General features: G+C 53.1%; 1 protein-coding gene across 2 annotated transcripts in view; it reads right to left on the bottom strand.

Annotated features, from left to right (window-relative positions):
- The window catches only part of VWF (von Willebrand factor), a 136,435-nt gene that overhangs the window by 43,835 nt on the left and 75,779 nt on the right, over positions 1-16,821 (bottom strand). The window contains exons 20-28 of one of the 2 annotated variants that reach the window (XM_082421519.1): positions 15,835-15,973; positions 13,135-13,269; positions 10,135-10,281; positions 7,819-7,959; positions 7,564-7,677; positions 5,567-5,723; positions 4,810-4,968; positions 4,016-4,151; positions 1,327-2,705 (exon numbers count right to left, since the gene is read on the bottom strand). In XM_082421519.1, coding sequence (XP_082277645.1) covers positions 1,327-2,705; positions 4,016-4,151; positions 4,810-4,968; positions 5,567-5,723; positions 7,564-7,677; positions 7,819-7,959; positions 10,135-10,281; positions 13,135-13,269; positions 15,835-15,973 — 2,507 coding nt within the window. The remainder of the gene's footprint in view (positions 1-1,326; positions 2,706-4,015; positions 4,152-4,809; positions 4,969-5,566; positions 5,724-7,563; positions 7,678-7,818; positions 7,960-10,134; positions 10,282-13,134; positions 13,270-15,834; positions 15,974-16,821) is intronic. The other variant, XM_082421520.1, reaches the window with a different exon arrangement.

The raw sequence follows: 16,821 nt of genomic DNA, 5'->3' as shown, positions 1-16,821 counted from the left end.
AGGGCGCTGCCGACCAGGCGGCGCCACAAAGGGGAGGCGTGTCCCCCAGTTCTGCACCTCGGCAGCTGGCGCCAGGCAGCAGGGAAGGGGGCCGTGAGTCCCCGGGGTTTGGAGGCATTGGGGAGACTCCAACTCCCCCCAAAGGCAGCTTAAATGCTACAGATGGAAGCAAGAGGCATCCTCTCCCTCCATTTCGGGGGCTGCAACTCTTCTAGAACTGAGTGAAATACTGGAGCAGAAAACAGGCAGATGACAAAAGGAAAGAGGGCAGCACATCCCTGGAAGGTGGGCTTGTGTGTCCTCAGGTCTCACAGGGCATGCAAGGAGCTAGGAGGTGATCCGATTAAAAATGCCTAAAGCTCATGTTAATGTTTGGGAACAGGGTCACGATCGCAGTGAGGAAACAAGCTCTGGCCCAAACACTGTGCTGAGATTTGATGATGCTACTACTGAAATAGCACAAGAATTTAGATAAATCTGTGGCTCTGACTAAAACAAAAACAAAGAAACAAAGGCACAGATAACAAGTGTGGGCATCAAGAGACGGTAAAAGAAGGCTAGTGATTCTGGGGTGGTCCCAACCACACCAAATAAAGATGTTGAAGAGCTAGGAATTGATGTCTCGTTAGTATCAGTTAAGAAGGTAATAATAACAGCAGTGGAGTTAAGTCATTTTTGAGCACTTGCTGAGTACTGGGTACTGCTGTAAACATTTTACAAGTACTATTATTACCACCATTTTACAGATGAGGAGACTGATGGACACAGAGGTACTTGCCCAAAACTACCCCAAAATTATTACCAAAATAATTGCCAAAAATTACCCAGCTAGTAGGTGCCAGAGGTGAGATTCAAACTAAGGCAGCCCGGCTCCAGAATCTACTGGACTTCCTGGCCTTGCCCTGAAGAATGTCAGGTGCTGAGAAAAAATTTATCCACCCAGTATGGTAAAAAAGCTGATAGTCACCAAATTTAACAGGTTACCTCCAAGGCAGGGAGAGGAATTGGGTGGGGATGAGGCTATATGGTAAAGTAGGACTTGTATTTTTTTTTACTCCATATCCTGGTTTTGCTTAAATTTTAATAATAAGCTTGCATTACCTTTGAATTTTCAAACGCAGACAATAAGAAAAGATCCTTCCCCCCAAAAAAGATCACAGGTGCTGTTCCCTGCCCGGGAGGTGAGGAAACGCAGACACTCAGAAGGCAGGGGTCTGACCGAAGGCACAGAGCAGGGAAGCCAGATCTGAACCTGAGAATCGCGTCTCCACCAAGGCTGCCCCCAGCGCCCCCAAGTCTTCGCCCCCATGCGAGGCGCCCGCATACCTGGGATGGGGGCGAGGGTGGGGAGAGGCAGCCCCTCTCTGGAGCAGCACCTCTGCAGCACCAGATCAGGAGCCTCTCGGGGGAGCGTCTCGAAGTCCTTGACGAAGATGGGGGCCTGGGGCCAGCCGATCTTCTCCAGCTCCTGCACGTCCACGCGAGGTCCCACTCCAATGGGCACCACCTGGATGTCTCCGGGCATCCGCCTGATCTCATCTGAGGCCGGGCTCCCCGTGACCATGTAGACCAGGTTGGGCGCCTGCTCCCGGTCCCCCTGGCTGGCCGAGAAGCTGTGCTCCGACAGGTACTGCAGGGCCAGCCCGGTGTTGGTCCGGTTGCCACCCCGGTAGCGGATCTCCCGCAGCCGCTGCAGGACGTCCTCCTTGGACTGCCCCTCTCTGAAGGAGTGCTCCACGGTCACCACGTATGAGTACTGCAGCACCGTGACGTGGACACTGTCCCGGCCCACGTCCATCTGCCGGATCACCTCCTCCAAGAACTCTGTGCTCCTGTTGAAGTTGGCCTCGCCCACGTTGTCCGACCCTTCCAGGAGGAATGCCACATCCAGGACCACGGAGGTCCTCCTGGGTGCCAGCGTCGAAGTCCCCGGGAGCTCCGGCGCCACGGTGACCTGGGCCGTGAGCGGGCGCTGCGTGAGGGCCGGCGCTTCGGGGGCGAGGTCGCAGAGGTAGCTGATGATCTCGTCCCTCCGCTGCTCCAGCTCCTCCACACTGCTGAGCACAAAGGCTTTGTTCTCAGGGGCCTGCTTCTCGATGAGGCGGATCTGCCTGAGGCTGGCGTGGGGCCCGATGCCCACAGGGACCATGACGACCTTCTTCTTCTTCAGGCCCTGGACATAGCGGACCAAGTTCCGGGCCAGCCTGGGGGGCTCCTGGCTGGCCGTGAGCAGCAGGGCCACGCGGGAGGCCTCAGGCCGGTCAATCTTGCTGAAAATCTGGAAGAGCGTGTACTTCAAGACCTCGCTGGTGGAGGCCACCTCACTGCCCGCGTACTTCACCTGCCCGGCGATGCGCCGCAGCTCCGATGGCCGCTTCCGGTCCTGCAGTGCGATGTAGGCGTGGGAGCCGTCGTGGTACTCCACCACGGCCACACGGATGCGCTTCTGGGAGATATGCAGGCGCTCCATCACGCCCACCACGAACGCCTTCAGCGTCTCGAAGTCAGCCTCAGACAGCTTGGAGGAGCCGTCCAGCAGGAAGACCAGGTCCAGAAGTCTGCTGCAGAAGAAGTCGTGCAGGGGCGGCTCCGGCGTATCCTCCACGTACGGGGTGGTGAAGCCGACCGGGCCTTCTGTGGGGGGCACCGCCAGGCCTCCCGGTTCCCTGCAGGCTTCACAGGTGAGGCTGACACCATCACAGTGACTGCAAGAGGGGAGAGACCGAAATGGTTCAGGAAGAACCTCTGGGCACTTCCCAGCCCACTGAACCCGAGCCCCTAAGGAACACTTCCCACTCGAGAGAGACACCATGTTTAACATAGCCCCCAAGCAGCCCCCCTACACACACACACACACACACACACACACACACACACACACACACACACACACACACTTCCCTTGAGTTTTGATCCCCTTGAAAGCCAAAGCTTTCACCCACCCTAGGACCTGAAAAAGAATCTTTCTTCTTTGTTAGCAATCCACACAGCCATTCAAAGTTGGTTTATTTTCAACCTATGTCTCTAGCAACATAAATATTTAATTATAGTCCAAGCCTTCTCCTAAATATCTCCAAAGACAAATACTGCTCTAAAATGTTGATGCTGACCAGGCCTCATAAATGTTCTATCAAAGATAAATGCTTTTCAGTATTTATTACAACAGAATTTAAGCTGCACGAATTCTGTACTATGTTAACGTGTTGGGCCTTAAGGAAGAGAGGAAAACTGGAGTAAAATCATTTCAGAGAGATGAATAAAGATTCAAAATCCCAGCTTTATCTGGCAGAATAAAGTATTGGGAGTGGTATACGGGGGTCTCCAAGATGTTAGACGGAGAAAGACAGTGACTCACGCATTCTTTCTTGCCATGGACCCACCGTTTACACCCATCATGTGCCGGGGTCTAGCTATGCTCCACGCCCAGCCCCAAGCCCCCCACACAAATTCTCACCCCACCAGGCCAAATTTCCAATCCCCTGGTCACTTCTCTCTTTCACCAGTGTCCTGGAAAGTGGCAGGCTCTGCCAGACCACAGGAGAAATCAAGCTGCCTGTGGCGGAGACCCACACAGGCTAGAACCTTCTCCTTCAAGCCCGGTGGGAGCCCGGGGGCAGTGACCCATGACTCTCAGTTACAAGAGCCGCATCCTGGGACCTTGGCCATGGCCCGAGGTGTCTGTGCCCCACTGCAGAGTCAGGCGCTCCACCTCTCTTCCTCCTCTGCATCCCCACCTCCAGTAAAAGAGAAATCTGACTTCCATAGATGCCTGTCCCCGGACTAGATGCCACCTCCAAGGATAAGAAGAGACCACGTCCTTCCTTCAGCAAGAAGAGGTAAAAAACCTAAATCTCTTGAGAGATATTTCCTGGAAAAGAAATATAGCCTGTCCTCAAAGACACAGAAGCAAAGTAAGTAAGAACAGGACATTCTTCCCCAAACCAACACTTCTGAGCAGGCCCCCAGGTTAGACAGTAAGACCCATCACTTCGGACAACCAGGGGGACTGTTTTACCAAATCTGGCAGTGCTCAGGGTCCCCGGGGTTCAAGGTGATTTTCTTCCCGGGGGCTAAGCGCCGGCCGGCCACCTCGCACACAGGGCAGTCTTCAGGGTTGACGCAGGTCTGCAAAAGCTCATCCAAGATTTTCCCTGCATGAGAAGCCTCTCGTTAGGAGCCAAAGTTCCCACCTTTCCCACAAGGAAGACTCTCCTTGCACTAAAAGGCCTGTCCCAGCTCTGCCTGCCTCCCCCAAGGGTCCCCTCACCGCTTAGGGAGCTTCCTTCTTTCTGAAAAATTAGGAGGGGGTGTTCTTTCCCCCACCTCGCCTCCTCCAAACCCCACGACAAAGCAAATCTTATCTCCAAGGGTCTTTTTGCTACTCCACTGAAGAAGATATCTGATAACTCTAGATGTGTGCTATCCAATACTGTAGCCAGTAACCACGTGTGGCTGGTTACACTTAAATCTAAATTAAGTAACGTTCAATAAAATTGAACATTCAATTCCTCAGACACACGAGCCACATTTGAATAGAACTTTCCCAGCGCTGCAGAAAGTTCTGCCAGAAAGTGCTGCTCTAGATGATACGCCCATAAACAGACCCCAGAAGCATTGCATGGGAGCTCAGCTTGACAAAAACCACAGCTGGCCTGGCTTTGGTGGAAGGACGTGGAAACAGGACCTAGGGTAGTGGGGCCGGGGACAGGGCGCCACCAGGCGAGGCCGAGAAGAAGCAGGGCAGGGGGTCAGCTTTTCTGAGGACCATCCCAGCCCTCCACCCCTTCCCCGCGGGGGCCAGGGCCTCACCCGGAGGGCAGTGTGCGTGGCAGCCCTCCACACACTGCACGGGGCAGGCCAGCGGCTCAGGGTGCTGGCACGTGACGGGACACGCAGGCGCACAGCTGTTGTAGCGCCACTCACACTGGTACCCGTTCTCCCGCAGGTTCCGCTCCTCGCAGTTCTGGGCTGTGCAGACCCCCAAACAGGCAGGACCGTTATTAAAGCACCGGGCAACCCTGGGCAACCCCGGACAGATGGCGGGAGACCCAGACAGACAGCCCCGAGGAGGGGATGATGGTACTGGGGAACTACGGAGTCACCCACGCGAGAGGTGTCTAGGCTTTGAGAGCCCCTGAGCCAGGAACCTAGTGGTCCTGACTCCATTTTCCTTATCAAAATGATCAGCCACTTACATGCAGGAAGGAAGACGCAGCATAAATGTCTGAGCTGCCTGACCACGATGGCAAATGTGATCGTGTCTAATCACAGACACTCTGACCACCTTCTTCTCTTCGTCACTGCTCCCTCTTCTCCATTTCCCTGAATTTCTCCCCATTACTGTCTTCAATCTCTCTCCATTACTCTCTCCCCATTACTGTCTTCAATCCCATGCCTCCTCATGCCCATGCACGTCCTAACCCCCTTCAGCCTCGGCCATCACTCCCGCATGGGTCTCTGTCTTCTCCCCCACCAAGGTGTCCTTCCTCACCCCCCGCGGTCCCAAGGTCTAGATGCGTGAGGGGGGAGGGGGGTGTCTGGGACCACGAGGGACAGCAGGACTCACGGCACGACGCGGCCGTCCTCCAGGCCACCACCTCGCCGTGCCGGGCACAAACGTGGGCGTAGGCGGCGACGATGTCGCAGAAGCAGGCACAGTCCCCGATGGATTCGCAGGAGCAGGTGTCGTAGATGCAAGCATCCAGGTACGGCTCGGGGTCCACCTGCAAGGGAGACGCAGGTGGCCTGGGCTGCACTTGGGGACTCTGGCTCTTGGTCTGGGCGTGAATGTTCCAGTGGTCAGAGGAGGGGCAGGGGCTCCGGGCAGAAGGAAAGATGTGTGGCAATGGTCCCAAGGAGGGAATGGGTAAAAAGGCAGAAATCCTACGTTCTTATGTGGAGTCCAGCAAGAAAAGGGGAAAAAAGCAACCCTGCTAGTCTCTCTAGAAGAGATGTGCCTGAGAATTTTTCAAAAGAACATTCCTTTCTGTCCATCTGTCCGCGTACCTGCTCAGCCATCCATCCATCGCCATAAGCCACTCCCACCCTCTTGGGTGTCTGCGTGTTTTACATAAACACCACACACACACACACACACACACACACACACACACACACACTCTTTCCTGGCCTCCACTCAGCAGAGAGACTGAGGAAACACATCAGGACCACTCACACTGTCTTGCTGAAATGCTACAGGCTAGCGTGCTGGACCGCGGCCGGCCCGGTGCTCCTGAACTCCGACCCTCAATCTCCCCAGAGGGGAAGCCCACCCTCGGTCCATGTTCAATCTCAGGAACCACCTCTCACCTTCGGCTGCCCCAGACGTGCCCCCCACACCCTTGTTCAGGGCAGTTGTGGTGAGAATGAATTCGGACGTTAAGCCGGTCACTGTGCCCAACAGCCCTGGTTTCCCTGACCCTCTCACTGTCTCCGCCCTTCCAGCCCAGGTGCCTCGGGTCTCCACCAAACCAGGGGATCCTAAGTATCCTTCGGGTCCTGAGGGATTAAAAATCACTGGATGGACAGAAAGAGCTGAGATACAGGTGTTCAACCAGTGACTCCCACGAGGGAGGTGCCACGGAGCAGCATGCGTGTGTACCTGGCTGTGTGTGTGTGTGTGTGTGTGTGTATGTACATATATACACACACGTACCCACACATATGTAGGTGTGCGTATATACGTTCATACAGAGATAGAGAGAAAATTGCACTGAAACTTGTTTAGGGAATTCCTCATCACCATGTGAGATAAAGACACAAAAAGAACCTGCTGTAGAGCACAGGGAACTGTACTCAATAGTCTGTAATGGCCTATATGGGAATAGAATCTAAAAAAAAAAGAGTGGATATATGTATAGGTATAACTGATTCACTTTGCTGTACAGCAGAAACTAACACAGCCTTGTAAATCAACTATACTCCAATAAAAATTTTTTTTAAATAAAATAAAATAGATAACCAACAAGGACCTACTGTATAGCACAGGGAACTCTGCTCAATACTCTGTAATAACCTAAATGGGAAAAGAATTTGAAAAAGAACAGACACATGTATATGTATAACTGAATCCCTTTGCTGTACATCTGAAACACAGCATTGTTAATCAGCTATATTCCAATATAAAATAAAAATTAAACAACAACAACAAAAGACACAAAAAGAAGCCATAAAATGCGGGCTCAGATTCTGGCTTTAAGACCAGAAGAGAGTTTCCGCGAGACAAGACCTGGGAACGGGGGCAGCGGCGGGGTGCCCGGGGCCAGAGACGCGGTGGGGATGGGAGAAGGGAGCTCCCGCTCTAATGTTGGAGACAAGATTATCTGTGGGCGACAAACCCTAAGACCGAGGCTGGAAGAACAGCAGCATTGGAAGCCCAGAGAACCAGGTACTGCACAGAAGAAAAATGATCTGCCGGGCATTGCTCTCCTCACACACCCTCAGTTATTCTTTCTGTGCCCCAGCCTCAAGCCAAGAGAGGGGAGCAGCTGCAGACGATTTCTGAGGCGCCTGGAAGCATCCACAGCTAGAAGCGCCTGCCCCCAGGGGCCCCGCCGCCCTCACCAGCCTGTTGCACTCCTGGAAGATGTCGCTGGTCAGGACACTGCAGGAGGAATCCACCATCGTCTGCTTCATGACGTTGTTGTGGCAGGTGGCAGGGGATGGGTCCAGTGGCACCTGGGGAACCGGGCAGGAGTACACAGATGGACCCAGAAGAGTCAACCCGGAAGGGCCCCAAGAGGCCCTCTCCCCGAGCTCTGCCCCCGCCACAGGCCATAGCACCCACCGCCCACGGTCCGCACCGCGACCCCGACCTACTTTCTGGGTGTCGGCGCACCGCGGGCTCACTTTCCAGGAATTCCCAAAGTCCACGGGGTCTTCCTCCACTTGGAGGCTACTGCTGGTGAGGTCGTTGTTCTGGATGCCGTCAAAATTCCCACACAGGCCACACACCCGCTCCTGGGGGACCAGTTGGGAGCATAAGCTTTGCAAACCTCAGAGCAAACTCGCTGAGTCAGGAAAGCGAGGGTTCCAGGCAGCATGGGAGGCAGGCTCGCCTGAGGAAGAGGAGGATGGGAGGGGACAGGGAGGGAGACGCAGAAGGAGACCAGGGTGACCAGCAAAGTCTTGACCTTGCCAAGGCCTTTTCCCGGCTTCCACATTGACCTCATGTTAAGGTTAAGGAAACCAAGGTCATTCACAAAGAGGGGCGGCCCGTCCATGTCCCTTGGATGGCCAACTCGGCTGCCCGGGCCCTGGTGTCTGCAGTATAAACCATCAGCTGCCCCAGTAAGGGTCTGAGCAGAAGAGGAGCTGGTCCAGCATTACACCAATGAGAGTGTAAGAAGTCTGAGGAGGGAACGTTCTCGTCCTACTTGACCGTGGACAGGCGAGTCGCTTACCTAAACAACTGCAGCCTGTTCAGAGCAGGCTGGCCAGCACTAAATGCCACCAGGGCTGACATAATATCTTACTCAATCCCATGTTCACCTATCATGGGCTGCAGGACACAAGTCCTGACCAACTAATGAATGAATGGGTGGAAACCATCACATAAGAACCATGGACAAAACCGGAGCTATTTGGCCTGGAAAAGAAAGGATGCCATGCTCTTAGAACAAATTTGGAGCCCTGCCTCGGGACAAAGAGATGTGACTTATTCTGTTTTGCTGGGAAACATGGACAAAAGGACAAAGATCTTTACATGGCCCAACAGCCCCCATGGCATGGCCCCTGCCCCATCCCTGCCCTTGTTAACTACCAGTCACCCCAAGCCCCTCCTCTCCAGCCGCCCTGGCCTCCGTGTCCAAACACAAACGCCGTCCACCTTAGGGCCCTGGCACCTGCTACGCCATCTGCCTGAATTCTCGAGTCAGGATATTTACGTGGCACCCTCCCTCCCTTCCACAAAGACTCCACTCACACCCTTTGAGACAGGTCTCATCAGACCAACCAATCTAAAACATACAATATTCCCACTAGAATATGATCTCCACCAAGGTTGTTGTAGACAAAACCATGGTGCCCACAAAGATATCCACGTTCTCATCCCCAGAAGCGGGAATATGTTACCACACACGGCAAAAGGAACTTTGCAGGTGTGATTGCATTAAGGATCCTGAGATGGGAAGATTGTCCTGGATCATCTAGGTGGGCTCAGTGTAATCACAGGGCCTTATAAGGGGCACAGAAGTCAGAGTGAGAAATGTGATGTGACAGAGAGAAGCAGAGAGAGTGGAAGATGCTATGCTGTTGGCTTTGACGATGGAGGATGGGACCACAGCCAAGGGATGCGGGCAGCCCCAGAAGCTAGGAAAGGCAAGAAGACAGATTTTCCCCTAAAGCCACCAGAAGGAATGCAGCCCTGCCAACCAACTTTATACTTTGGACCTCCAGAACCAGAAGATAATCTATTTGTGTTGCTTTTTTAAGCCACTAAGTTTGTTGTAATTTGTTATAGCAGCAATAGGAAACTGATACAAAGTTAAGATACATATATATGTAACTATATGTATATATAGTTATATATAGTTCTTTCCCTGCTGTGTCCACAGTGCCTAGGACAGTTGCTGGGAAGGTCGGTCCTGCCACCAGGGCAGCCAGAGCACTTGTCACATTCATGCCGGTCAGAGAAAGTGAAGTCCCAGCAAACCCTCGGAACCTGGGCAGATACTGCAAGCAGCTTTCCCCAGAGCAGGTGACATGCAGCTTCACCGCAAGCATCGGCCGGTGCTGGCCTGTGGCCCCGTGGGAGGGCGCACCCGGAACGCTCTGCAGAGTTATAATAACATCACGCATGACCGTTTGCCTCTTGAGGTTAAGAAACCTTAAGAATAGCTCTTGCCCAATCTTTTCTTTCCTTCCTTTGTGGATATAAACCGCTTGCCTAGCAAGGCCAGTCAAGGGACTGTTTGCAGGGTCCGGGAGCCCTCCATCCTTCTCAGAGGCAGCCTGTCTCGGGAAACAGCCAAGGCGAACTCTAACACTTGAGTCTTATTTGCATCAGGAGGGAGGCCGGACTAGGTGACCACCTCCCCCTCCCCCAAGACGGTGGGCGGGGGCTGCGGGCTGCTGCTCAGGAAGCTGAAGATGCAAACAGACAGGACGAGGAGGAAGCGGAGAAGGGTCACCCACCTGGTAAGTCTGCTTCAGGAACACGGAGATACCCAGGTGGCGGTCCCAGACCACGGAGAGGGCCTTGCCCAGCAGCACGGTGATGTACAGGCCGGACTCCACCACCTCAAAGTAAGTCTCATCCTTCATGGACCTCTTCACGCTCACCTGAGGGAGGACGCAGTGTGAGACCAGGACAGTGATGGTCAGGTGTAAGGCCCGGCTCCCCCCGGCCCCGCGGCCCTCCAGAGCCGCTGGTCATTTGCCCCGTTCGGCCAGAGCTGCGTCCATCTTGCCCACCTCTCTCCAAGAATCCTAGGATAAAGAGGTGGCAGCAAAATCGTAATTACGAAATTAAAAATACAATGAAACCTACTGGCAGAAGATCACCTACCACGTCATGAAAAGAATTTTTTGGACACTTGATCATTAAATACACGTGGTCCCCTAAAGAGGTTTTTAATGTGGTGATGATTTTAAGCACCTCTAGGCAACTGATTTAAAATGGACCTAGAGACTGTCATACAGAGTGAAGTAAGTCAGAAAGAGAAAAACAAATGCCGTATGCTAACGCATATATATGGAATCTAGAAAAATGGTACTGATGAAACTAGGGGCAGGGCAGGAATAAAGACGCAGACGTAGAGAATGGACTTGAGGACATGGGGAGGGGGAAGGGTAAGCTGGGACGAAGTGAGAGAGTGGCATGGACATATATACACCACCAAATGTAAAATAGATACCTAGTGGGAAGCAGTCACATAGCACAGGGAGATAAGCTCGGTGCTCTGTGACCACCTAGAGGGGTGGGATAGGGAGGGTGGAAGGGAGATGCAAGAGGGAGGAGATATGGGAACATATGTATATGTATAGCTGATTCACTTTGTTATAAAGCAGAAACTAACGCACCATTGTAAAGCAATTATACTCCAATAAAGATGTTTAAAAAAATAAATGAATTAAATAAAATAAAATCCCTTATTGGCTTATTAAAAAAAAAATCCACCCCTTTATTAAAACGAGCACTAGATTCTCCCCTTTCCTCCCGTCTCCCACTCCAGGAGTCAGAGCTGAACAGGGAGACGGGGAAGCTCGGCCCTGGAAGCAGGAATCCCAGACTTCAGCCCCCAAAGGACCTGAGCCCTTGACTCGGCTGACTCGCTGCCGGTGCCGACCCCCCCCCGCCCGTTTCACGGTACTTGGCTGACCATCTAACCCATAAGACTGAGGCTGACGCTAAGAACTTGTCACCCCTTCGCCAAGGTCCTCTCCCTGGGGACACACCACAGGGAGAGCCTCCCACTCTATGTCACCACTGTCATCTGTCCTAAGTAAAACTGTCCCTGAAATGGACATGGCTGACCCAAGTCAACAGGTCCTGCTTGCTCCACAGCTATCTTCTCTAAGGGAGGAGAATTCACCTCCCATCCCCTGGTATCAGCGGTGGGTATTTGCCAGTAGGCAGGATGTGGGCTGAGGCCACGGAACAAAATGAAGATATGGGGAAGGGGTGAGCCCAGACCCAGGTCTCCCAGGTACCGATGTGGCCAGCCTAGCACAGCTGTGCTCCAGGGACCCCTGCCGCTTCAGACGCAGGTTCCTGGGTCCCACCCAGACCTGAGCCAGGACCTCAGGGTGGACCCAAAGGTTGGTGTCTTAAACAAGGTCTCCTGGGTGGTTCTCGGGTAGACTTCTGAGAGCCACTCCATGAGCTCTTAGCACACAGGGCCTGTGTCTGTGCACTTTGAGCTCTTTAGAAAAGATTTTATCTGAAAAGAACCGAAAAACATAAAAGAAGGTAAAAATCCCCCCAAACACCATCACCTCCCAAAATATATATTTATATATGCATGTGTATATATATTTGTATGTATAAGTGTGTATATACTTGTATATATATTATATGTGTGTATATATTTCTGCAAATAATATATGTATACAAGTGGGTATATGTGTGCATCCATTTGTATATAATATATATGTGGGTATATAATATATACTATATATGTGTGTATATGCGTGTATATATTTGTATATATATGTAAATGTGGGATATATCTGTATATTATGTACACATGTGTATATTTGTATGTATAGTATATGTGCATATATGTGTGTATATAATACATATAACTGTGGGTATATAATATACATGTATATGTGTGTATATTTGTATGTATAATATATGTGTACATGTGTGTACATTCATATATATAATACATAAAACTGTGGGTATATAATACATATGTATTTGTGTGTATACTTGTATGCATAATATATGTGTGTATACATTTGTATATATAACACATATGTGGGATTTAATATATATGTATATGTGTGTATTGTGTATAACATTTGCATTTATAATGTATGTGTACATATGTGTGCATACATTTGTATACATTATATTTATATATATGTGGATATATAATATATATGTATATATGTTTGTATATATAATATATATATGTGGGCTATAATATATATGTATATGTGTGTATGATGTATTTGCATATATAATATACATGTATGTGTGTACATTTGTATATATAATATATATAACTGTGGGTATATAACATATATGTATATGTGTGTATATGTGTGTATGTATAATATACTCATGTGTGTGTGTGTATATTTGTATATATAGTGCGTATATAATATATATGTATATATGTGTGTGTATATACGTATTCCTATATGAAAGTCCTCCCGCCCTCCCATCTCCCCGCGCCTCCAGAGGTCAGCCCTGGCTCTCCCGACGCTGGTGCAGATATGGTTACACACCCTTCTCCACATGTGTGTCTGCACTTCCTTCCACTAAAATGGATCGTGTCATCTGTCACCATGTGCCACCTGCCCCCCTCACAGGACGAGGCAAGGTCAGAGGATACAGCGCTACTGCATCTCTCCACTGGCTGCACGACGTCCCACCCCCACACGTTCTGGACGAACACTCGGCATGTGCTCTTCATCAGCCGACGGAGGGGCGTGAGGGTGGAGGGACGAGCCCACACTCACCTCCCCATCAAACAGCTCAATCTCGCCTCCGTCCACCAGGATGGTGATGCGCTTCCTGCATTTCAGGGAGGGGTAGCTGCACCCCTCGTTCCCCACCAGGATCCGGAAGGTCCCAGGGTTACTGTCACAGTAATCCTGGGGAAAGACAGGTGTCAGGATAGAAACACTATCCCTGCTACTCCTCCCCAGATCACAGACTGGCGTCCCATCACCTCAGGCCTTTGAAGGATGTGTTCCAGGAGGTTGCCGTGTCCACGTGTGTGTGTGAGAGAGAGACAGACAGACAGAGACGGAGGACACTCTCAGGTGTGTCATCCTCAGCCATCGCCTATGAACCAGGTGCCTACAGTCAGGTTGGGGGGGTGAGGGGTGGGAGGGAGAGAAGGAGGGACACAGGGAGAGGGAGCGTGGACCCATCAGCCTACAGCTCCTCCGAGACTCTTAGTCCAGCCTCAGCCAGGGAACCAGCACAGCCCAGCCACGCGGCACGTGGCAGCCCTAAGTTCCGGTGGAGTCCCTCTGGACTGCTGGCCCAGAACAGTAACCAGAGACTGCCGGACCTGAGCTTCATCCCAGCAGGGAACAGAGTGTGCGGGAGCGCTGGTCCTCGCTGGGGAATCGCATAGGAAGGAAGCAAAAGCGGACACGTTTCCGGCAAACATCTCCCATGGTGGCTATTGCTGTGATGGGATGGGAAAAAATACACCCAACACAGAAAAGCTAGGGGTGGGCCTTGTTTCTGCCACTTACTGGATAATACTGAGTAAGTCACTTACCTCTCTGACCCTCATACACACACACACACATACACACACACACACAGAGGCACACGTACAGAGACACACATTCATATACACACAAAGACACATACACACACATACATGCATACCACACACACACATATATAACACACATGCATGCACACACAGACACATACACATACACTCACACATACATACATTCCCCACACATGATGTGCCCCTCTGTAAGATGGGATCCGCCAACTTGATGGGATTGGTGGGTTAAACGGGTTTGTCTTGGGTTAATGGGGCTGTTAGGTTAATGAGTTTGTGTTGGGTTAATAGGAATGTTAGGTTAAACGGGTTTGTGTTGGGTTAATGGGATTGTGAAAGTTAAAAGAGGGAACGAAGGTACAAGTGCTTTGTCACCAGCTGAGATTTTTCTGAAGGAGAAAGAGTTAAGTCCTGATAACACCTCCCAAAGGAGGAAGGGAGGAAAGGGAGGAGGACCCCGGACAAAGTATCAGAGGGGACAACGGCACTGGCGGTGGGGCAGGAAAAGCAGCCCCACAAGGGGCACGACTCGGAGGGGCTCCGACTGGCCCACCTGGCCAGCTTCTCCTAGGCAGGAAGAGCTGGGGCGGTAGGTCTGACCGGCCCCTCTCGTTGCACTGAAATGTCGTGTTTTCTGCGTGCTCAGATCTGAACCTGGCTGGGGAGTGGAGCCCCAGAGCTGGTGTCACCCCAGCTTTTGCTACCAAGGCTGGGAGGCAGACAGATAACAGAAAGATGGGCTTCCATAGACGACGTGTGGGAAAGCCCTAGAGGGTTCCTGGATGTGGGTAAAACCATTTCGTGGGGTGCACGCCTGTCTCCCCAGCACGCTGCCCACCTCTCTGGGGCCAGCCTGGGGTGCGGGCCAGAGGCAGGGGGCTCGCTCCCCGCGCACTGGGCAGGCGTCGTGCTTGGTGCCCCTGCCCTCGTTGCCTGACTCCCGGGCCCTGCAGCTCTGTCTCTGGGGCTGAGGCTCCCTCGGGTCTGTGGTCCTCCCTGCAGCCCACACCGAGCCCCCTCCCCTGCCGCTCCTGAGAGTGGAGACGGAGAGACCACACTTGTTTAAGCTGCGCAGAGGCCAGCCGCCTCGAGGGCAAAGCGCTCAGCCCTCCTTGCTCACCCGCGTCGGTGTCACCCAGCAAGAGGAAGTTGCAGGAATCCGTGGGCGGGAAAGGGGGCCAAGCAGCCCTCCCTCAGCAGCTAGGATTCCCCCAGGCTGCTCCTCGGCCTGCCGGGCAGCGGGACCTTCTGTACCCACACCCCCTCGCCCCCTCCCCGTTCTGAGCTGCAGAGGTTAGAAAGGAAAACGGTGGAGAATGCGATGGAATGGAATGGGGACTTCCCCGGCGGTCCAGCGGTTAGGACCCTGCGCTCTCACTGTCGAGGGCCCGGGTTCAATCCCTGGTTGGGGAACTAAGATCCCACAAGCCTCGAGGTGCGGCAAAAAAAAAAAAAAAAAAAAGAATAGAATAGAACAGAGTAAAATAGAATAGAATCACAAGGCGGGAACCAAACTCCAGGGGTCATTTCAACCTTCCCTGAGTGGGCTGTTCACTGCCCAAGGGTGCTGGCAGGAAGGGCGCTGGGGCTCCACTCCCCACTGGTCCCCTGACTGAGGCCGTGCCTGCCAGAAGGAAAGGGAGCCTCCTCTCATTCCACTGTGCCGGGACTGGGGCAGATGGGAGCCTGCCCCACACCAAGGCCAGTCAGCGAACGAGCTTCCGTCCCGTCCTGGGAGGCGTGCAGGCGAGCTGGAGGAGCCCAGCAGTCACTCGAGTCTCGAGGTCCTGCCTCTCCAGGGGCTGGAAAATCACCCCCGTAGAAACCAGCCCCCAGAGCTGTTTCCACCGACAGAACGGTGGCGTCCGGCCTGGGAGCACACCCGCCCCCCGACCCCTGCTCTCACCTGTGCCAGGACGTACTGGCACTCCCCGGGGAACAGGTACTTGAGCCCGTCAAAGGTGAGGTAGTGAGCCAGGCCCAGGGCGGAGCACGTGGCATCGCACACGTGGTCCGTGCAGTTCCACTTCCGGTCCCGACAGACACTGGGAACAGGATGAGGGGGGTGAGGGCGGGGCCCTCGGGCGTCGGGACCGCGAGGACGCCACCCACCCTCCAGGAGGCCTCAGGAAGCGTTGGGAGGGTGGTCTGCAGCCTGTGGGTCGGACCTCACAGGGCCCCGCCGTCATGAACGCACACATTTTTAGAGCACGGGGCCCAGGAGGAGAGGGAAGCCACGCTGACCCCCCGTCACGAGGCAAAGAAGGGCCCTGGTTGGCCAAGGTGACCCAGGGACACTCTGTCACCACCTGCTCCGGACGTGCCAAAGCCCAGCCTCCCAGGACATCACCTGGGAGGGGGCCACAGGGTCTCTACAGAAAAGACACTGAGGCCGATAGCCCCTCTGAGGCTAAGGGGACACACGTCCAGAATGGCAGGAAAATTCTGAGCTGGGGAAACGGTGACCAGCTGTGAGCTTCTGCCAGGAGAGGGTGGGCAGCAATGTGTGTAAACCCACAGCGACTTGCCGGCTGCCCTATGGCCCCATCTCTCCGCCCAGTAACAGAGCCGACATCAGGAAGCCCGACAGGGGCGGCAGCGGTGGAAAGCTCAGACCTCAGGCCCCAGACACTAAGCCCCTTCCTGCCTGTCCCCGTGGCCCTTCACTAAAGTTGTGCACTGCCCCAAAGAAAGGCACGGTGAGTGAGCAGAGCCCGGGGTTGTGTGAAGGACGGTCTCTTTCCCGGCAAGCACACTTGCAATATGGCTGGGGGACAGGACAAGGCCAGAGAAGGACCCCCGATCCCATGCCCTGGGAATAGCTTGGTCACACATGCAGTGACGGATATGGCCCTTATCTTCCCCAGGAAACACTGCTGTCCAGAAAGTGTCC

This window comes from Balaenoptera physalus, assembly GCF_965194825.1.
Source record: "Balaenoptera physalus genome assembly, chromosome: 13".
Lineage (NCBI taxonomy): Eukaryota > Metazoa > Chordata > Mammalia > Artiodactyla > Balaenopteridae > Balaenoptera > Balaenoptera physalus.
This window is presented reverse-complemented; position numbering and strand designations above follow the sequence as displayed.